The 23,607-nt window shown below is 35.2% G+C and overlaps 1 protein-coding gene and 1 long non-coding RNA gene across 4 annotated transcripts in view; both read right to left on the bottom strand.

Moving 5' to 3' along the window:
* Positions 1 to 4,960, bottom strand: part of LOC134851125 (phosphofurin acidic cluster sorting protein 1-like) — an 82,674-nt gene extending 77,714 nt beyond the window's left edge. For all 3 annotated transcript variants that reach the window (XM_063867065.1, XM_063867067.1, XM_063867066.1), the window contains exon 1: positions 4,622 to 4,960. In XM_063867065.1, the coding sequence (XP_063723135.1) occupies positions 4,622 to 4,956 (335 nt within the window). In that variant the 5' untranslated portion in view covers positions 4,957 to 4,960. The remainder of the gene's footprint in view (positions 1 to 4,621) is intronic.
* Positions 4,961 to 14,856: 9,896 nt separating this feature from the next.
* The window catches only part of LOC134851147 (uncharacterized), a 30,810-nt gene continuing 22,059 nt past the window's right edge, over positions 14,857 to 23,607 (bottom strand). Inside the window, exon 3 of the long non-coding RNA XR_010164217.1 lies at positions 14,857 to 16,008. This is a non-coding gene — a long non-coding RNA (uncharacterized LOC134851147). The remainder of the gene's footprint in view (positions 16,009 to 23,607) is intronic.

Genomic DNA, 23,607 nt, shown 5'->3' with positions numbered 1-23,607 from the left:
AAAGAGCCAAAATCCAAAAAAAAAGTGAAAGCCTTCTAAAAACTTGAAGATACAAAATGTTGACTGTAAACATGTTCTATTTGCTGCAAACACGCCCAGAAACACAATCGACGAGAATTAATGAAATTTCGAAAAAAAATTAACAAGCGGCAACTCAGCCGACGAAACTTCTATAATTTCCCGTAGAACTGAAAATATAATTGTCATGAAAAATTTTGAACAATAACTTCTATTCTAAGAGTTTTCCATTTTCTGCGATTCGGAATTAAGCATAAAACTTATCTTTCTCTTGAAATTGCCCCAAATAAGGTCCCTAAACCCATACAATATAGGCCGAAATCATTTAAACCCAATAAAAAATCAAGCAAAAAATAGCAAAATATACGAAGTAAAGACTAGTAAAATTACATATTGCATGAGTACTTCAAAGCACTAAAAGCAACTACATTGAAAATTTTACATTAAAAAAGTCAAATTTACAAAGCGGCAACTAAGCCGGAAAACAAGCGGTCAACCAATGGGCGACATTATTTGGAAAAGAATTTTTCTTGTTTGAAAAAAAAAGTTCCGGATCAGATTCGAACCCAACTTTGCCGCCCCATGCGTATTCTTCACATTCAGGCTAAGTGCTGGAGACGCAGAAAAGTTTAACACAGAGGCGAAGTTGCACTTGCATACACAAGCAAAAATATGAACGATAACGCTACTGGGAACGAGTAAAACTTTGAGTTTACAAAATATCTTAAGTGACTCACGTCAATTATGAGTCTACTTAATTACTACGTGACGCAGGCCAATTATGACGCATTAGCAATACCAGTCAATTTACCAAAAAAATACAAACTAACATGCCTCAATTTATAGAGCAGACGCATTTTAACTAATACGAAAAAATTCATTAAAAACATCCGACCCTGTAATATAATAGTCTGTGATCCTCCTAGCTGGCTATTGATTCTGTTAATCAAGTTGTTCACCAGAAAAAGTCTATATTCCGATTTAATAACGCTTGCTAAAATATATAAAGCCAGGATTAGAAAAACCTACAAAACAGGAAAAAACGAAAACACTTGCAGCTACAACAAAAAAAGCATACAGCACAAGCAATTTGGGTAATGTGGCATATAAGCCGACAAAACTTAAGCAGAAGAACAAAGTTCCGGTAAGGAACTGAATATTTCCCGTTTGAAACACAGGTCCTGACCAGAGATTCGAAGCTTAGCCGTCCCATGCGTAGTCGGTATCTCTTCACCAATTGTGCCGGAGAAGCTAAGAATTTTAAGATGCAAAACAGAAGTGTAACCATTGTCACTTTCTATGTTTATCTGAAACTTGGCTTTTCTCGGAATTTCATGCCTCACAAATGATTGAACAAATTAGTTACACTTTCGATGGCTATGGACCACCTATCTTGTGCTCATTTTAACTCGACTATGAAAAAGCATGCCACAGGAAGTTACAGAAATTCGCAGCAACTTGCATCACTGGACCACTTCTGCAGCTTCTCGTGAGCTATATCAAAAACAGTCAACATTAAGTACGAAGACATGGTTTATTGGCTACTAAATTATCTGTTAAAAGAGGGATGCCTCAAGGCTCAGTGTTAAGACTTTGCTCCTCATCGTTTTTATCGACAAATTGTCACTAATTCACATTTTGGTCTCAGAAAAGCTTGTGTATTGTTCTGGTTCGGCAATCGATGCTTCAATTACAGTGCTAATGTAAATTATCAGGACAAAATGAATAAACCTTGAAATTTAGAACGCGTATTTCTCAATTTAGGTTGATTTTAAACAAAAATGATGAAGATTTATCTTGCATAAAAATTAACAGAACTAATACGGTGCACTTAGAATGATGTCTCAATTTCACGGAAATGCTTGCAAAACTTCTGAAACTAACCCCATAAAGGTGCTTATGATGTGCAAAGGATTACTGTTGACGCAAATCAAACCTGAAACTCAATCTACAAAAATCTTAAGTAATCAAATTCAAAGGAGAACGCCGAGTGACAGCGAAGAACAAAAAATATAACAAGGAGCGATGTCGAAGAGATTTTACGAGTCACAGTTGCAGAATAACTCATTTGGGAAGCTCACGCTCCACGAGGAGAAAGCGTTAAAAATCTTCATGAAAACACAAGATTATCAAACGCGCTACATGGCAAATGAAAAAACAATCTTTAAGAAAAATTATATTGTTCCTATCTTTTCGTACGGTTCGAAGCTCTGGAATGCGTCAAAAATGATCTACATATACTAGTGCTTTTACCTGTTTCATTGTATAACTAAAAACATGTGCTACTGACCCCCTAAAAAGCATAGCCTCAAACCGCAATGCAAGCGATCGGCATCGAGATTTTCTTTAACAGACAATGAAAATAAGACAAGGAGCAGCAGACTTAATTTTTTTTGAAAAACAAGCAGCTTCACGCTGTATAAATTTAAAAATTGATTTCTGGTCATGAGCAATATATCTGACAAACAAGTTCAGCTAGTATTTGGCGAAGAAGTTCCATGATGTTAACTCCTAAGCAAATGATAACCCAAGAACATAAACAGAGGCGAAGCGGAGCTTGGCAACATTTGCGATACAATTAGAACATTGTATTACAAGAAGTCATTTTTTGAAAAATTCCGCTGAAAAAATTACTTGAAAAAAGTCAAAAAAAACTATCTACAAAAATTTGATACCTTTGCCTTGAATGCGGCTCATAAACATTCTTAACAAGAATTGAAAATCAAAAATTGGGCGGCAAATAAGGCAAACAACTTGAGCCGAAAACGAAACTGTAGTCAAAATTTTGACAATTCATCACTTTTGAAACAGGCGAAGATATTTTCAAAATTCCCAGTGAAACCGTTTAACCAAAAAAGAATTCAAAATCAGAGTTGGTAAATTTACAAATTACAGAACAATTTTCAATTAAAGTACTAGGAGCCCATCTAAATCTGAAGGCACCTTTTCGATTTTTCCAAATTTGTTGTTCTGATGCAGGATAAAATGGGTAAAAACAAAAATTCTAAACTTTGGTCTTCGCACAAAATCTTAATTGGCTCTCTAAAAAAAATAATTAAATTTGAGATTTTTTGAGAAATTGGAATTTTCCAAAAGACAAAATTTTTTTGACTTAAGGCTTAATTGAGGCATATCAAGGGTTTAAACGAGGCATGAGGTTATTAGAAGCCCCTTTACACAAGAAAAAAGCACGGAGGCTTCTCACAACCTCCTGCCTCGATGAAACCCTTGATATCAGAGTCGAGATTTTTCGAGAAAAGTCAAAAAGTTTCATGAAACGGTAAGGGCATCACAACATTGAGTTTTCTGAGCACCAAAAGGATTTTTGAAGAAATAGCCGCTAATACAGAAGAGCTTCCCACAGCCCATTCTTTTAACTGTACCCAAAATTTTAGATTTGGGGGTAGTTTTCGAGAAAAAAAAAGTTTCGAAAAAACGATCAAAAAATCAAATATAGGAACTTTGAGAGGGCCATAAACTTTTCTGCGAAAAAAAAATATGACGGCGTAGCTGTATATACACGGGTGTTTCATAACTCTTTCCCACATTGATCCCAAAATCTCAGATTTTGGGAAAAGTTTCATAACGATTACAAAAAAAAATCAAATATTTGACTCGAGGGTCACAACATTTTTTTTGGAAAAATACTTGAGCATTCAAATACTTGACCATTGCTTTCAATTGAAACAAAATTCTAAGATTTGGGAGTATAGTTTTCGAGAAAAGTCCGTAATTTTGAATAAAAAACAGTCAGAAATCAGAATTGTGACTTTTCTGTGGGCCATAATTTTTCGAGAGAGCAAAGTTATTAGGGCGCAAGCATTCCACAACCTGTTCTATCATTGAACACAAACTCTCAGATTTAGGAGGGTTGTTTTCAAGAAACCAAAATCCAAAAATTTTGAAAAACTCTCCAAGCACTTTTTTGAAGGCTCTAGAAACTGGCGTACGGTAAAAAGACACTAGGCGTATATACAGGCAAAGAGGAGACTAAGCGGTCTTTCCATTGGTACAACCCTTTTGCTCATCAAAAAACAAAAAAAAGTTTTTGAGAAAAACTAAATTTTTTGAGAAAAGTGAAAAAAGATGAAAACCAAATCCCACATATTTTCATAAAATATGTTTTTATCAAGTAGAAATTAATTCTTTGAAACATAAATTGAAAATCAAAGCTTAACGAAACCTGCCCTAAATTTTTCGTTAACATAAATAAAAGATTTTTTTAAACAAGTGGTTAACCCGAAAAAAAAGCCTATATTTCGATTTGAGAACACTTGCTAATCGCAAATGTGAACATTTCTGTGCTCAAAACAAAAACTACGAAATTGTTATAAAAAAGGCTGAAGGCGATAACCATGGGACTTATTGAGGTCCCGTTTTCCTTTAAGGTCGAATTTTTGGAAGACCGACAAATTTAATTGAGAGGCATAAAAAAGTGTCTGACATAGAGAAACGTTTATTTGGCAGATTAATGAGTTTATGGTCCAATTTTTGCTGTTCAGAGTATATCCGAAAAATTACTTCCACGAAAAGCTTCCACGAAAGGTATTAATTTGGTTTAACTTACTTCATAGTCAACTTTTAGATTTAGTGTATTTCTTACTTAAGTGCCAATTTTGCAACTGTCAGTTTGCATGATCTCTGCATGCTTCGTGGTCCCCTGTCTTCCAGCTGAGTGAAAACATTCATCTGCATACTTTCTGGCTGATTTTTGCCCGTAGAGGGTACAGCGACAACGCCTGAATTAGTTGCTGAGCTAGGCAAGCTATTCGGTGTGCCGCAACTGAACTGAGGATCTAATTGTGCTGTTGCTGATGCCATTATAACTTGATTGACACTGGAAGAAGCACCAGTTGTAGCTGTATTGACCGATAAACTCGGGTCAGAAGTAAGTTGCTGGGTCAAAAATCCTGTAGCAGTTGAGACGCTACCAGTCATTTTCTAACCTTTAAGTAGAACTCATACATTGCTTTTTGTCTTCGATCGAGCTCTCAAGTGTAAATCAGGAGGTCAGAAATAACTACACTAGTAGTCTTTCATCATTTCATTCACTCAAAGAACCATCGGAGTAAAAAAAATTGTAATTTTAAAAATTGAATAAAAGTAAGTATAACATAAAGGAAAGTAAAGAAAATCACTCAAGTCAACCAGATTGAGAAATCTAACACCTGCACAAAAAGGTGAAAAGATTGAAAAAGCTGAAACGATTGAACTGAAATGGGACTACGTGACAAGCACTTAAATTAGACTTCGTGTACTTTTCCTGGCTCTACGAATGAAAAGTATAGTGAATAGTTTAATCGGGGTCCTGTAACCAAATAGAATAAGTGTGGACAGAGTCTTCATGATTATTGTTTGGTCTATATGACTAGTGTAGTATAGAGCAAAGATTTTTAACTAATTTATCGGACAATTTTATCGGTATTAAAAAATTATGACCTTGAGACAGTGAAATGCAATCGAATTTTCAAAACAGCATTTGAAATGTCAAAAAAGCAAGGCAAAAGGATTGCGCTTTTTCGGACAATTTTTCGGACGCTTTTTCGGACATTTTCGGACAATTTTAGCCTAATTGTTGTGATAAACTTATTAAATAGATTTGTTATGTTTGATGTTTGTGCCTGTGTGTGGAGCGCCCTCTGAGGGACTTTAGAGACAGGTCTGTCAAGTGGCTTTCTGTGGGGAGGTGGGGAACTGGAACTGGCTTGAGAAGTCTGGTGGTGCGCCGCTGAACCTACTGAGCTCGGGTGAGATTGTTCCTTGTTTTGGATTTTTAACCTTTATGCTGCCTTTTAACCTTTTAAATTAATTTAGTTGTCTTTTTTTTTTTTTTATTTGCTGATTTGTAAAATTTTCACTAACCGCTTATCATGGGTTAGTTCAGTCCCCTAAAGTCCAGTCAAAATCTTTTTTTTACCTTTATGCTGCGTCAAGATGAGGAAAAACAACAAAGAGTGTACAAGCAAAGATTGCTTAAAACCTTCAGGACTGATAAATTGGATTAAATGTGATTGTTGTTCTAGTTGGTATCATATCAGTTGTGTAAATATTTCTCTTAGCGACTCTAAGAAAACCCAATGGTTTCAGTGTCCTTTATGCGTTGATGTAAAATCTGTTAATAAAGCAACAATAGGTAATGATTTAGTGCTAGACAATTATGTTAATACAGCCATCTCAAATGTCCGAGTACTCAAGAGAGTACCAAAAGACTCGCGTGTTCCCTTGGCGGAAAATCTGTCGGACAAAATAAATGACATCGTCTACAATGTAGAAGATGTTACAAAATGGCTAATTTTTTTAACGTCGTTCTTGTTTTTTTTTGGAGCAACCGAAAAGAAGTGGACGCACACAGACCACAAGCATGAGCTCTTTGATAAATAAAAAAATTCGAGCAAATGACGTGTCACTTCCAAAACCCCATCCCCAAGTTTCAAGCCCGCCTCTGAGTGACCTCGAGCAGAGAATAAAGTTAATAAGTAGTAAGCTCGATGAAGGAAATGTAAAGGGAGGAATAAGGCTTGCTGCTTCGGATGACAAACTAGCTCCTTTTTCAACTGATAACTATCAAAAATTGTTATCTAAGCACCCGCAGCGAGCCAAATTTGCAGCTCCAAATCCTGAAAAGTTGGATAGTTTTTTCGTAACCGATTTCGACCTATACAAAGCGATAATGTCCTTTCCAAACGGATCAGCAGCAGGTCCTGATAAAATATTTCCTCAAATTTTTAAAGATCTTGTTAGTAAGTCGAATGGCAGTGCAGGACTTAATTTTCTGAAATCGCTTACTAAGCTGACAAACCTCATTGGAGATGGCAAAATACCGGAACCACTAAGACTTTTCTTTTTTGGCGCAAAGCTTATCGCCCTCATAAAAATAGACGGAGGGTTGAGACCGATTGCCATAGGCAACACGCTGAGACGTATCGCGTCTAAATGCGCTGGAAGCAAGGCCCTCTCCGAGCGACAAAATTTTTTCGGAAACGTACAGGTAGGATGCGGTACCAAACGAGGAGCAGAAATAGCTGCGCACTCGTTTCGAAACCTAATTGAACGCGACGACAATCCAAAATGTACTGTTCTTTTAAAACTAGATTTTAAGAATGCCTGTAACTCTTTAAACAGAGAAACAATGCTGAATCATGTTTTTTCAAATCGCCCCGAATTAAATAATTACACCTATTGCGCGTATGCTAAACCTAGTTACCTTTTTTACGGAAGCTCTGTCATAATGTCAGAAGACGGAACTCAGCAAGGTGATCCTGAAGCCCCACCCCTTTTTGCGGAAATAATTCATACACTAGTCAAACAGTTGGAGTCGAAAATTAACATCTGGTATTTAGATGATGGGAATTTAGCCGACGACTATAAGGTAGTACTCCGGGACCTTAAAAACATCCTGAAATCGGAACAAATTTACGGCCTGAGCTTAAACACTGAGAAGTGTGAACTTTGTTTTTTGGGACCGACTACTAGTACACAGTATAACTCAATTTTAACACAATTTCGAAAAATATGCCCCAAAATAAAAATAAAAACAAAAGAAGAACTCCTCATTTTAGGATCTCCAATCGGCGAACTTTGCCGAAAAGAATTACTCGACGAAAAAATTAGGGAGCTTGAAAAAATCTCGGATGTCATTGACAAACTAGACGCGCATTATGGTTTTTACCTCCTGAAAAATTGCTTTAGCATGCCAAAACTCCTATATTTTTTGCGTACGAGCCCTTGTTTTTTGCAAAATGATTTTTTGGAACGCTACGATAAATTACTAAGAAATTCGTTATGCAAGGTCACTAACGTGAAAATGGATGATAACCAGTTTTTACAAGCAGTTCTCCCGGCAGCCAAAGGTGGCTTGGGCGTTTCTTCCGCTCGTCTACTCGCTTTACCCGCTTTCTTAGCCTCAGCAGTAGGAGCGAAAGATGCCTTGAGCGAAATCTTTGGTTTGGAGCATGTGGATGGAACCTATGATGATGCGCTTAAACGGTGGTTTGACCTTGGAAAAATTGAAATGGCTCCGGAAAATGAAATCCAAAAAAATTGGACGGAGCCAATTTTTGACAGCGAAATTGCAGACTTGATTTTACGACTCGAACCAACGGACGTGAAAATGTTCAACGCGTTCCAAGATAGATTTGGATCCCAATGGTTGAACGTCATCCCCTGCAAAAATTTAAGGTTAAAACTGTCGAACCAACAACTCAGAATTGCGATAGGACTTCGATTAGGATCAAAAATATGCGAACGGCATAAATGCGTGTGCGGAAAAGACGTTACCGAGGAGGGTTGGCATGGTCTTTCTTGCCTCAAAAGTGCAGGGAGATTCTCTAGGCATTCAAACCTGAATGCCCTTATAAAGCAGAGTCTATCATCTACTCACATTCCGTCTGTTTTAGAACCACGACACCTCTACAGGACCGATCAGAAGCGACCAGACGGTTTGACGCTCGTTCCATGGGCTGATGGTAAGCAGCTCTTGTGGGATGTAACGGTAGTAGACTCCTTAGCTCCTTGTAGGATTAATGCCGGGTCTGTTTGTAACCCTGGTACGGCTGCCGCTGAAGCGGAAGGGCGAAAAATTGACAAATATAAAGATCTTGTAAATGATGGATATCTTTTTCAACCGCTAGCTTTTGAAATTCAGGGCGCGGCCGGCCCCAGCACAGAAGTTTTTTTGAGCAAGCTTTGTAAGAACCTAAGCATATGCACTGAGGAACCCAGAGCAGGCAGCTTTTTAAAACAGAGAATCTCCCTGGCAATACAGATTGCGAACGCCGCTTGCGTACTCGGAACAATAAATGACAAAATAACTTTCGACGAATTTTTTTACTTGTAACACTTGTATATTATATTATCTCGTGTCGAGTTGCGTGTTCTTATTGAAGAAGCGTAACCCGTATCGATTTTAAATGAAAAGGACTTAAACACTTGACATCTTCTTTTATCATTATCTTTTCCATATCTAGAAAATTCCAAGGATTTTGACTGGAATACATGATGAAGGGACTCATGACTGTAACCTCGGTTACTATGATACTTTTGACCTTCTGATTACCATTTAAACAATTTCATGTTTAAGGACTTTGAAATGTTAATCGTTTTGTGCATCATCAGTATTAAAATTTTTACAATATTAAAGATCTGGATCTAAAAAAGTGACAAACATGTCTCAAGAAGGCTCTAAAAATTTCTGACCAATCAAATGTAAACACCTCTAATTACATAATAAATTAAGTAATCATTGATCACATTTTCCTGTAAGCTTCTTGAAATTCTTAGTTTTTTATTCTTCAATAGTTAAAACTTTTCGTTTTGGGATTTTGTTCGGTCTTTTGAATTTTAGCGGGGTAATTTGAATTTTAGCGTTAGTTCCTTGTTTTTGTGCTCTTCAGCAACATGCTCCTATCGAAAAAAAGTTTGTTCGTAATTTTGAACCAAAAAATGTGTTGAAAACGGAATGGTTCGATTGAGAATGTCAGCAATTGATGATTAAGAAACAGAATTCACTCAGATCATATCGCAGTAAAGCACAAGCGATAATTGGTCAAAGTACCAGTTTTTACATAATCAAATGAGCCAATTGATTAGAAGTAAACAAGTCGATCATTCAAAAAATTGTTTTTCACTTCTCAGCACTATCCAACAAAAATGGAAATATATTAACCAAGTTAGAGGTACATGTTCTGGCAACAATCGAATTACAGTTCTACGAAACTCCTTCAGTGAAATGATAACCCAAGACAAAAAAATTGCCAATCATTTAAATTATAATTTTTCAAACTTAGGCGAATTTTTCGGCGCTAAAAAGCCTCCGAATTACAATAAATCTGCCTCTGAATCTGCACCTTTCCATTTTCAACACATTACAGTGAAGCAATGCTTTGATAAAGTTCGAAAAATTAATGTTGGAAAACCTCTCGGACCTTGTACCGTACCTGCTTGGGAAATCATTGATGATCAATCAGTTATAGTTCCACATTTAACTTTTGTCAAAGATACTTGCTTAAATGAGAACATTTTCCCGATCGAACTGAAAAAGGCACACGTAACCCCTTTGTTTAAAAAAGATGACCCAATGGATGCAAAAAATTATCGGCCAACATCAATAACTTGTGCTTTTTCTAAAATTTTTGAAAAAATTTTACATGCCCAAATAACAGAACATCTTGACAAATTGTAACATTCGCCCGGAAGATATATATCGACGGAAAATAAAACTAAGTCCTAAGACGACTGGCTAACGTCTAAATAGAGCTTTACAAGTTTTTAACCGTCTTTACCAAGCCAGTACTTTTCGGTGGTCTTTCTAACATCGGGTCGACAAAAAACATTACTGCTTTCGGCTTCGGTCAAAACACTCAAATTAACTTAATTACATGCAGAAACAGTGAGCTCATGGCTGGGTCTCAGCAACCCCAGACCACGAGATCACTCCTAAAATCAGGGCTACTACTATTTATTGAATTATTATTGTTTTTGTTCAGTAGATAAAAATCATCATCTCCATCGAAGATGGATCAATCCTTTCCCCCAACTCCTAGCTTCTCATTCTAGCAAAATGAATTCAGATGTTAATTAAATTCAACTCAGGACATGACAGGGAAGCCAAAAAATTATATAAGTTAAAAAAAGTTCCAGTCCTGAGACCCCTGCGGATTCCTGAATCCGGGGAAATAAGGCTCTTATTCTCCTTCCGGAAGGCTGTCTTCCACCCTTCACCGTTGTTCGCAACGGCCTTGCAACTTTTGTAGCGACACAATAGTTGCAACTCGGAACGGTCTCTGCTATTCCTGCAATCTGTCGTTGTTTTTCAATCACAATTCTCGTTGTTATCGCTATCGCAACTAATGTTGTTGTGTTTTTCTCTGGTTTTTTCTCTAAAATGGCCGTTTCTGACGTTTCTCAGAAATATGACGTCATACTTCGAATTTTTAAAGTTTCAAAATACCAGAATATCTTGACCTTCACCGTTTGACTAATCGTCCCAACAACGTTGTTAATTGCTTACGTCTGATCAAGCGCAAAAAAATTTATTATTTACTTATAACTTATACATACCTCACATATATTTAAAAAAAGTTTGTTACTATAATACATTGCTTTGGAATATACGGGAGATAAACCATCGGCTAGACGGAAAAACTATCACTAAAAAACGAATACATCAAAATTTGGACAAAAAAAATAAAAATTTTTATAGTCAAACAACAAATTGCTGAGATCTTTTTACCTGAAGCGACAAATTCAGCAAGCTTGGGGAAAAATTTCATATACAGCTTCATATTGCTTGAAGACAGCAAAAAACTCCAAAATGTGCACTGAGTTAAAGTTAATTTTTATTACATTTTTGTTGAATGTTGCCGCAAATTCGCATACAACGCTGTTATATGTGGATTTTATCGGCAACTTAATTCTTTCAAAAATAAACTCCCATTTCTTTGAAGTTTCAATTACAATTGAATCACTCGGGAGATCTGTCCCTGTCAGGTAAAACTTAGCAAATGATCTTTTTTTAATAAATTTGTTACAAAAAAAACAATTGAGATCAAAGAAGACTACAAAATCTGCAATATATCAACTTATATTGCTATTGTTACAACATTAAAACAAAATATGAATCTTATTTGTGCGTTTCTTTTTCATGAATATAATCTATAAAAATTTCAGCGATTGCGATGCCGCAACCAAACGTTTAAAGCTTTTAAAAACTGTTTTTTACCATTTTTCTACATCGCTAACTTTGTGATTTGAGCACTAATGATAGTCACAGAGTTGCTGATCAAAAATTAATAACCCATCCATTTTGATAATATGGTGGGCCGGCTTACCCAAAACCCACTATCACCTTGCTCGTCAACAATTTATGAATTTTTCGCCCTCAACCACGCCGAATGTGGCTGATTAGTTCGTCTTGAAAACTTCCCTCTACACATTATTCCAAGTAAAAAGATAGATAACCTTAGCGCCTAGTAACGTATTATTTATAATGGATTTATCAGCGGATTAAATTCCCTGGCGGCTTAGCTCCACAGACCAAAATTGCTAGCCATACAATTCCATTGCTTTCGGTTAGGAACACAACTCAAAAAACTTTGAGACGAAGTTAAGCAAAAAAAACGAACTAGCCAGGAAGCTTTCATGCATTTTTCTATACTTATAGAATTGCATGAAAAATTTATGATAAGCATTTTTCCATATTCGAAGATTGCATAAATAGCAGTTTTGGACAGCCGGGAAAAACGCTTACGCGTTGTTAGAGCAAATTACTGTTTGTTTTCGTGTTTTCGGAAACTCTACCCGGGTAGACGTTTACGCGTTGTTAGAGTGAGGTCTATGTGTTTTCGTGTGTTATTCTTTCATCTCATATTTGTTTTTGTTTATCATTGACATATATTTTGAACAACAAGGAACCTAGAGCGCTCATTTTGCCACACTACTTTTAATTTTGATCAGTTTAGAAAAAAATCTACTCAGAAGAAATAAGTGGTCTTTGAAATATTTTGATTTTGATATAAAAAAACCCAGAATAAGGATTTTTTTTTTGAAGTTTGATTATGACAAATGGATTCAAAGTTTTTTTTGCGCTTTATCAGACGTTTCTACAGTAACTCTGCTCTTTTTTGAACTTCTTGGATAAATATACGGTAGAATCCGGTGATTCTTAAAACTGGTGCAGTTGTTTAATCTTAAGAGGATAATTTTTGATTTTTACTTCATTTTAATTCCCGGGATCAACATCGACCAATTGTTTGACACAAAATGTACAATAAGAGGTAAATCTTTTTGAAACAATTGTTACTATTTTAAAACCAGCTCCCCTTTTTTGCCATTGAACTAGATCCAGATTTTTCAGGTCTGCCGCAAAAGAAACTACCAAATAGGTAGACCTACCGGACCTACGCAATTTACTATGAGAGTCCACTGAGTTTTAACTCCATTAGATTCTGAAACGTTCCCGGTACAGACTAGAGTCCTACTGGTAATCTTCTCCGTTTGTTTGGCCCATCGGCGTTACGATGATTGTTGAGAGTCTTCAACTAGAGCCATTTGGAAAAAAACGATGCGAAATCAATTTATAAAAAAAAGTTTGCCATCTATGGAGTCATTTACGTCTAAATCATTGATTTTTTACTCGAATGCCATCAAAAAGATTTAACTGTCCGGTATTATGAGGTAATAGATTCACCTCACCTTGAGCCTTTGACCGATTAAAAAAAAATAGAGATGTACCGTGAGTGGGACCGAAATTCATGAACGGCGGGATGTTTTGCATCTCAACAATCAACGCTAATTTTGACTTATATTTCAGAGGATGACAAACAGTTTAATAAAGAAAAGCTTTATTTTCAATAGTCGCCACTTAAGAAACTCGTGCAGTTTTCATATGTTTCTTAATTTTGTACCGTTCGATCTCATTTTGATATCTTCTGATGATCATTGGTATTTTAAGTGTTTATCTCATTTCATTGTGATCGTTTTCTGGAGTTAATACATATTAATTAATTGTGGTTTCTGCGATTCTTAGAGGATCTTTGAAAGGCTATCCGGCCAGTCTAAGCATAGTCCGATTCTCTTATTTCCCCAAATCCCATGCTATTTTGTTGTGCGTAGCTCTTTTTTGCTACTCAAGGCTGTGTTTTTTGCGTCTACCTTTTTCAAGTGGTACCATTATTGCAGCCTTAATCAGTCAGGGTGTGATAGGCCTGAAGATAGAGGTCAAGTGAGAATTCATCCTCACACACTATCATTGCCATGGCAGGGGATCGATGACATGATCTGACAGTCTCGAATTGTACGCCTTACAAATGCTAACTGCCACTAAGAATTGAAGCTTTCTATTGTTTGAGCTCGATTGCTTAGTTCAAACGCTTTTTTTAAATGAATTTTTCTTTTCCTCTTCATCAACCTCTGAGGTTTGAGTGATGCCTTGATATCAATTATTTGCTATAGAAAATAATTATTTAGATCTTTCATCTCTGAAACGGGTGCCGGACATCAAGCCGACGGGACTTCAAGCCGAATTGTAAAATTAGGGACTTCAAGCCGAATAATTCCTTATAAAGTCGTGAAATATGAACAATTTGAAAACTTTTTTGAAGAATTTCTGAATTTCATGATCTTTCTTCACTAGTTATTGGCGTTTGCATATAATTTAAGCTTCCAAATGATGTTCCGGAAAATTGAAAAGTAAAACATGGTTGAAGGCATTTTTCATGTTTATAATTTATGCATTTCAAAAACCGGCTGATGTTATTAACGGATGCGAATCACAAGTGGTGCATTGTCATGAATAACGCTTATTATGGACTAAACTTGCCAAAATTTTAGAAAAGCAACATTTTGCAGATGATAAAATAGCGTTTTGGGGTGCTTGTAAAGTTTTAATTTCGGCGTGAAGTCCCTTCGGCTTGAAGTCCCGTCGGCTTGTTGTCCTAGACCCCTCTGAAACAGTTCAATATTTTTAACACAACACTTAGACCAACTGTTTTTAAGTTAAGTCAATCTGAAAAAGATTCCGTACCATAACTCATCGTGTTTCAAGCCATGGGAGTTGTCAGGTCATAGCGTTATGAATAGCTTTCGAAAACAAAAGGGCGTTGAATGTGTGCAAAAATGGAAGCATTTCGCACTTCCAATACTTTTTCTTTAGTTAACTATAGAAAAACTACAGAGAGGGCAAACTGCGTCCATTTTGCGCACATTCAACGCCCTTTTGTTTTCGAAAACTATTTATAAAGATATTTTGTTTAAAAAAAAAGAAGATAATGATCTTCTTTTTTTAAAACAAAATATCTATATAAATTTACCATTTCACGACTGTAGTTCAAGATCGCTGCTGTTCAATTTATCAATTTATAGATAATTGTACTATGAGACTATTATAAATTTACAAATTTGGTAGCAAACAGCTTGATCCTTTTCAATTCCGAGAATTAATTTGTTGTAACTCAAAACTTAGTTTCTCTTTGATCATAATTTCTTCTCTTCTGCGTAAAACCTTCAGTTGGGTCAGAACAGCTAAAACGACAAAAATAATTCCGACCGCCGAAGTCCATGAGACTCCTTCTGGTAGAATGAATATCTGGACGAAGAAGCTGAAAACTGGAGCCAAGAGTTGTATGACCGAAAGCGCAGTAACTGTCGTATGCATTGTTCCTTTTAAGCCAAATATAGATGCGAGTGCTTGCAGTATTGAAGAGCCTGCTGATAGAATCATGGCTAGTTTTGAGCATGTCTGGTAATCAGCCGCAAGGGGGCGGTATGAAATCATGCCGAACGAAATATTGCCGACCATGAGCCATAAACAAGTCCACTCAGGTGGCATTTTTGGGAAACGTCGGATATTTGAATACAAACAAGCAAAACATGTTCCACTGATTGCGCAAATCGTGACTCCTTTAATCGTTCGGAAATCGAGGATTCTGTCGGTGAAAAGTGTTCTCGGGTCGCATATTACGACGGTCCCGATAAATCCGAAAAAGACGGAAACAATTGTTAAAAGCGTGGGCCGTTTTCGGTCTTCGAACGACTGCAAAATGACTGAGGTAAAAAGTGAGAAGAAAACTCCGACCATATTATTATCAGAGGGCAAAATAAACTCCAGAGACCAAAAATGAAATCCAATCGCAATACTTCCAAATAACGAAGCGCTGAGAATACTTAAATAAAACTGTTTCATTTTACATAACTTGACGGGATTGAAGGATTTTTCGGTCGAAAGCAACGTGAGGCTAAGTGGAGCTCCGAATAGTCCTACCCATGTAATGATCTGTGCGGGTTCTCTGCCGGATGTAACAAATAGCAGACTGGCACTCGAAATCGAAAATGCATTGATCAGAAGAAAGATTACGCCTTGAGTCGACTTTTTCATTTTCAACTCTTAGCTTTCAATAATATCTGTACAGAAAAATCGAGTGATTACCAAAGTAAAGTTTTTCTGCTGTTCATTCATAAAAACTGTTCAAGCGTTAATCTGCATAGTTTTTTCACCTAAAAACAAACACGTTTTAGATTTTGTTATTGAATACGGCTCTTTTCCAGTTTATTTCCCACCCCCCTCGTAAAGTTATAAAATGAAACCGCTCAAAAACTGTTCACGCAGCATTTTGCATGTAGGAAACGTTGTAAAATTTGTTCACCTGTTCACGCTGACATGTTTTAATGCAGTTTCCAGTGTGGAAAGTCATTTTAATTAGATTCTTATCGAATTCATTTCAGAAGGGGGGACTGGAAAAGAGCCTTGAATACATGTAACCGCATTGTGCACAAAACTTAAATGCTAGTATGATCGATGATGTCTATAACGGAACATAAATTGTCAAGGCTGGGTAAAAGACTTTTTTCGTCCGATTTTCGAGAAAATTACAAAGTATTTCGGTCTGAGGTAGTTTTTGCCCAAAAAATAATGCCCCCAGCTCAAAAAGGAAAAAAATAAAAGAACTTTTTGCGATTTAAACGTTTTTGACTTGGCTTCTTTGGGATACTTACAACTTTACGAAAAATGAAGACAGTTTAAATATCTTTTTGACTTTGAGTTCACGACAATAATACTTTTAGAAGGGTTTTAAAAATGCCGTCAAAATTTCCTAGATAAAAATCAAAATTTGTCCGGAGAAAAAGACATCCTGAGCACAAATATTCCGTTACCTTGACTTTAACCTAGTTATAAAACCTATAACATTAGTAATTGTTCCGACCTTCGATACGAAAGTAACGGAATATTTGTGCTCGGGGTGGGTTTTTTTTTCTTCAGACAAATTTCGACTTTTTAACTAGCCATTTTTGACGGATTTTTTTAAATCATTCGAAAGGTATTGATGACCTGAGCTCAAATTTGAAAAGATATTTTACCTGTGATCCTTTTTCGTAAAGTTATGGGTGTTTAAAGATTGGCATTTTGACCAATTTGGGACAATTAACGCGCGATATATTTCGCGCTGTTAACGCGTAAGATAAGAGTTAATCCGTCTTAGAAATTGTTCCAAATTGGTTGAAAGAAGCTTATTTGCCATAATTGATTTGTTACAAGGAACGAAATATATCCTTTTGTACTTTATATGGCGTGTGGGGTGATGATTTTCAGAAAAAACTTCAAATTTAAAAAAAAAAAAGTGTTTCGTTTTTTTTTACATTCAACTTTTCAATGTTATTACTGCTCCATAAGCCTTAAAAGGCAGTCGGAACACTCAGGACTTCGCCCTGATACGAGCAGTCTTGTTTATCTTTAGTTAAGATCGGAAGATTTTGTTGTCTTGAGCTTGATTTATCTGTTGTAAAGTCACAGATGCTTTAAGGCTGCCAATTTTGCAAAATTTGGACAGTAAACGCGCGATTTATTTCGTACTATTAACGCGTAAGCGGAGATTAACCTGTGTTAGAAATCCTATTTGAGTTGTGGCATGCCATTTGATCTACTGATTTTTTTGCTGTATGAAAAAGAATTCATGCTGTTCTTTGCATAGCGTGTGAGAGAATGACCTTTAAACAATTTTCAAAACATTTTTGAATTTTTTCCGGTTTTTTGAAAGTTATCATTTTTTCCAAATATTTTGTTGCAGACACATATCCATCAGCATTGAAAGGCGTTCAGAATATGCAAGGTTTTGCCTTGATGCGAGCCAATAGATCTTGTTTATTATTTTTTCCCTATGGTACCTTGTAACAAACTAGGTCCTCTATAAAGAAATAATTGAACATGTTAACCATATATAAATTTTGTACCTTGTAAAAAATTCGCCCCCTTTTGGAAAAGAGGTGGAAAATTTAACACGATCCGAGCAGTCTTGTTACTTGGTAATTTTCATTGCGCGTAGAGAAGATAAAAAATAATTTTTGATTTTATCATGCTTGTAAACTTTTATGATTAATTAATAAAAAAAATTAAATCCATATTTTAAGGAGAAGATCGTGGTCGGACTTTCGAGAGTTTTTAAATTTTTGGTCAACATTTTAATTTTTTTTAGATCGACTATTTGATTTTCTGAGCTCTTCCAAATCACTAGAAAGATCCTGTTTTGTGCAAAAATTTCTGCAACGCAGGCAAAACTTTGAAAAACCAGGCCAAAAAAGGCAATTCTAGGCACTCTTTGAAATATTTTGACCCATATATTTGGCGGTTTTCGGCGTTCTCTTACATCTTACAAGTTTTCTCTGTGTCGAAAAAAATAGATTCGAGGTTTTTGTTTTTATATGACTCTATGTCGCCAATACCAATCACGTCAACTTAACATTATTACTGAAGCACCTCAGTTATTGTTATATTTTTATACGTTATATGAGGCTCATTAGGCGGATATGAGCTTCTTAATTGTGCTTTTCACCATAATACAAAAAAAAATTTGAGTGAAAAATTGAGCAGCTGAAAAATTCAAATGTTAAAGCAAGTTCTAGCGGAAAGACAACAAAAAGGTTCAAAAAAATATTTAAATTTTAGAAACTGGTTGGTAACAATTTAAAAACAATGATCTTCAAAAAATCTCAGAGCTAGAATGCACAAAATCTATATTTCATAAACGATAATACGAACCACAGATTTCGAGAATAAATTTTGGAAGTAATCTAATAGTTTTCAAAATTGTGGCTGAGTTAGGAGATTTTAATTGAATCCAAATGATAGCCCAACAGTTGGAAAAATTATAAGTAACGAATACAACAATGACAAACTAATCTTGCAATCTTTTATTTAATTTACTTTTTGCTTCAAAAAATAATTTTAGCTTCAAACTGTTTTGCTCGCATTATAGAGCTGTTAAATTCCTTAAAACGTAATACGTATTCAAGGATGGAGAAGATGAATAAAAATTTTGGAAACCGAACGAGGATAATTTTCATTTTTTTTATACAACGCTTGTTTATGAATGTTCTAGAATAATTTTGAGTTATTTTAGTTCCCTTAAAAGCTATAAACGTTGCTGTTTTGTTTTTCAGCTGGGAATATTCTAGAATTATCCACGCAAGTAGAATTATGATTAATTAAATTCGTTAAATTCTTTAAAACGTAATACGTATTCAAGGATGGAGAAGATGAATAAAAATTTTGGAAACCGAACGAGGATAATTTTCATTTTTTTTATACAACGCTTGTTTATGAATGTTCTAGAATAATTTTGAGTTATTTTAGTTCCCTTAAAAGCTATAAACGTTGCTGTTTTGTTTTTCAGCTGGGAATATTCTAGAATTATTCACGCAAGTAGAATTATCCATAAATTCACAGTCCATAATTGGAAAAAAAAAATGTAACTTGCCACTATGTAGTTTATTTGTTTTAAAGCCCCCCTTTCCCGCATACACCTATTCATTGCCGTGGCTCTTTTACACTTTTACCCCACATTTGATTTTCAGTTTTTGAAAAATTAATTTTACGTTGTCATAATTTGATGAATTTATGCACGGTGAACACATTTTTCGTTCATACTTTATATCGTTCCATCACGTATTCAGCCATAAGAATAATGAGAAAACCAAAAAATTGAAATGTGGGGCGGTGGTGAGGAGCGTTTTTGTTTACTCCCCCTTTCACGTTTAAAGCACCCCCACCGCGCTTTCGCCCAAACCCCTCCTTTCAATCTTTAACATAGGAGGGTTTTAAGACACAGGAAGAAGTCTAACCCCATTGTGGTGAGGTGGTAAAAATGAGGGCGGTAAACTGGGAGGCAGGGGGGTGTTGAAGAAGCGTTGAAAGGTTGAAAGAACATTTTTCTACAAGCGAATAAATTAAGTTTATACGAAAAAAAATGAAAACCTTTACAATCAATTATAATGGTTTTTAAATTGATCTTTATGAAAATGATTGATTAAAATGAAAATTTAATTAATCTCAAGGTCTAAATTTGCAACGGTACACACGTTTTTCAATTATAATCGATTTTCATCCTTGAAACTCCTATGCCGGTATCGTTACACTTTTTTCATCAAACCCGCTCATAAGAAATTGACTATCTAAACAATAAAAAAACCTCAAAAATGGAAGCAATATAAGAAATAGATTTTATGAAAGCTCGAAAACAGACAGAGACAAGGAATTGAAGCCCAAAAGTCTTCAATTGCATGTATATCTTGAAAAACATTAGACATGTAAGTTTTTTGTATCTATCTCCAGCACTCATTTTTAAATCTGTGCTCCTCAAAAGATTATATACTGATCTTTAGCTCCAATGATCCAAAGTAAAAAAAAACGGACCCAATTTTTTACGCTAAACTTTTATTTGAGTTAAAAACCTGATAGTCGTCAATTTTTGATGTTCGTTATAAAAAAAGTGTAGTTGCCTGTTTGTCTGTTTGTAAAAGCAGCAAATGTTTTTTGCAGTTTGCTCTTTTTTCAGGTGAATCTCTAAATAACTATAGCCTTGTTTTTCATATATCTTTTTTATTGACATGGCGAAACAATTATTCAGGTCGCTGTACTTATTTCGCCTTAATTATCAATCTAAAAGAAAAAAAGTAGCAATGTGAATGCTCCAATTTGATTGCTTGAAACTAAATACCATGCCGACATAAAGTTGTACCACACTGCTCGTATCAGGGCGAAACCTTGAACGTTTCGACTGCCTCTTAAGGTAAAGGGAGTGTGTTTGTGTAAAAAAAACTAATGACCTTTTCAAAAAAAATTGAATTAAAAAAAAATTTCAGTTTTTTTAAACCATCCACTCACACGCAATATAACGTACAAAGTGAAAATTTTACTTTATAGAAAACTAATTAATAGGTCAATTAGCATACTTCAATTCAATTTGGATCATTTTTTTCAAACGGATAAAATCTCTGCTAACGCGTTTATAGCACAAAATACATCGCGCTATAGTTATCCCAATTTAGCCAAATTGGCAACTTTCAAACCCCCTCAACTTACAAAAAAAATCACAATCATACAAAAATTATTTTATTTTGAGCTCAAGACAACAATAAGTTTCAGCCGATATAAAATTATTCCGTCAAAAAAATGGACGAGTTGAAAACTGTCTGAAGAAAGAAACCACCTCGACCACAAATGTTCCATAACTTCTTCCAAAATGGAGCAACAAGACCGCTCGTATCAGTGTGAAGCCATAATTTTTTACAACTGCTAGTTACAATTTTGCGTGCCACTTAATAATTTTGTGTCTAGCTAGCTCAATCTCATTTTGGATTGATTGCTCGGTCGGCCTAATGGGCCACCGACGCTCCGGGTTACAGAAAAACTGAAAACTTTTGGCAAAAAAAAGTTTTCAAAATGGGCATTTTGCAAGCTTGCTTAGTTTTACGAAGATCTGTGGCATTCGAAACATCTTTTAATTTTGGGTTTTGATAGAAGCAAAATTATTTGCTTTTCTCATAATGTATCAAGTTATTGCGCAAAAGGAGAAGAAAAAAAGAACAAAGCAAGCTCAGAAGAATCAAAAAAAACTTTTCAGTTGAGAATTCGTAAGAGTTATAAATTAGAAGTTTGTAACCAAACATTTTATTCCGTTTTTTTTTAAAAAAATAATTGTTGATCTTTTTGTGACGGAAATCGCTAATTGAAGCTTCAAACGTAGTTATTCGAAGCTGAGCAGTAAGCTTCGAATGCTTGACTCGCTGATATCATATATTTATCGACTTCATCTAATTTTCGTTTGTGATATCTAATTTTGGATACCAAAGGATAACAAGACTGCTCTAAAATTAAATGTAATAAAATAAAACATTTTGTTTTGTAAAATTTGAATTTTTTAATGAAAATCGTCCCCTTCCATATAAAGTACAAAAAGATAGATTTCGCTCCTTGTAACAAATCAATTATGGCAAATAAGCTTCTTTCGCCCAATTTGGAACGATTTCTAAGACGGATTAAATCTCCGCTTACACATTAATAGTGCGAATTACATCGCGCGTTAATTGTCCCAAATTGGCCGAAACGGCAATCTTTAATACCCCATAAGTTTACGAAACAAGATCACAAGTAAAATATCTTTTCAAATTTAAGCTTAGGACAACAATACCTTTCGAATGATATAAAAATATTTCGTCAAAAATGGCTAGTTAAAAAATCGAAACTTGTCTGAAGAAAAAAACCCACCCCGAGCACAAATATTCCGTTACTTTCGTATCGAAAGTCGGAACAAAAACAAGAAGAAAAAATTTTCACCTAAAGACAAAGTTCCTCCCTACTTTCATTAGATGGAAGAAAAAATAGACACTATTAGTAATTGTCTGCTATACAAGTTGGGCCTAATTGTCCTCCAGTTGTATCATTAGTCACGTGGAATGTTATCAAGCATTCGTGCTATCTAATTTCAAGGCTCATGAAGTTTCAAGGCTCATAAAAATTTAATCAGGTTTAAAAAGAAAGCTGCATAAACGCTCTTAATAAGAACTGATCGTGAAATGAAAACTTCAGATCAGCTGTCAAATTTTGAAACTATTTCGCCGATTCAGTGAAAAATGGATAACAATTTTATGTATAATATAAATTAAATAGTGAGAAAAAAATGCAAGCACCATTAGATTAAGTCGCACCAATTTTTGAATATTTACAAACCTCTTTTTATAAAGAAATTTATTATCAAAATTTTAACTAAAATTAGATAGAACGTACAATAAAGACCATGAAATTAGATTTAAGAAATCATGCGGCAATGGGCACTTTAACTGAAACACAATTACGCAATGCACAAATTGCTTTTTTGAATTTTACTGGACGGAAAAAATATTTCTCACAAAACCAGAAAAATCTTAGCATGCGGAAAAATTTTTTTGCAAAAACTGATTGATTGGAATCCAAGAGAAACCTGATGCTTTAACCCGAATGTATCGTCTTTTGTTTGTCTATATCAGCTTATCAGAGCAATTTGTATGTAGTTACTCCGCGGTTTTTATGGCTTATGATCTCTAGAAAAAAAAGATATACTTTGTTAATCTTTGATTTAGGCATGCTTTTTTAAATTTTGCTTCGATTGTCAACGAAAGTTAGACTACTTTTAATTCAGACTACTTCGAACTTAAACTATTTTCAACTCAGTTTTTGCTGTCGGAAAACTGCCTTGTGTCATAAACTAGCTTCTTTTGGTATATTTGAAGCGTGCCAAATGTCCATAGTTGTATAAACACGTGACTGATACGTCCGAATGCGCCTTGAAATAATGGTCAAAATTCAAATGAGGCACACTTTTAATCGAAACTTAGACGCATTATACGCAAAAAAATTTCTTTTCATACTTGACATTGTGTGAGGAAGAATTTCAAAAACAACTGTAAATCACGTGATCAAAATTTTCAGAGAAAACGAGGACTATGGCAGGTCGAGTCCTGCTTGCTAGGCTTACAAAAATTACAGTTGTAACTTTTTGATCAGTTTAAATTTATTGGGAAATTAAGAGAAAAAAATATCAACAAAAAACCAGTTAAGTCATGAACATAGTTTCGAGTTTTAAAAGCAAGCGAAAACATCTTCGGTCCCCGGCAGAGCAAAAACTGTCGCGTTAATACTCCGATGAGGGTTCGACAAAAAGGGATGCACAGTTTGGACTTTTCCATATTTGATATTTTCGATACGAACAAGTGAGCTGCTTTCGTTTACAATGGTGCATACACAAAAGAGCGCACTTTTAATTACCAAAAGAGCGCGTACCAAAA

The sequence above is a fragment of the Symsagittifera roscoffensis genome, chromosome 7, assembly GCF_963678635.1.
Source record: "Symsagittifera roscoffensis chromosome 7, txSymRosc1.1, whole genome shotgun sequence".
Taxonomy (NCBI): domain Eukaryota; kingdom Metazoa; phylum Xenacoelomorpha; order Acoela; family Convolutidae; genus Symsagittifera; species Symsagittifera roscoffensis.
This window is presented reverse-complemented; position numbering and strand designations above follow the sequence as displayed.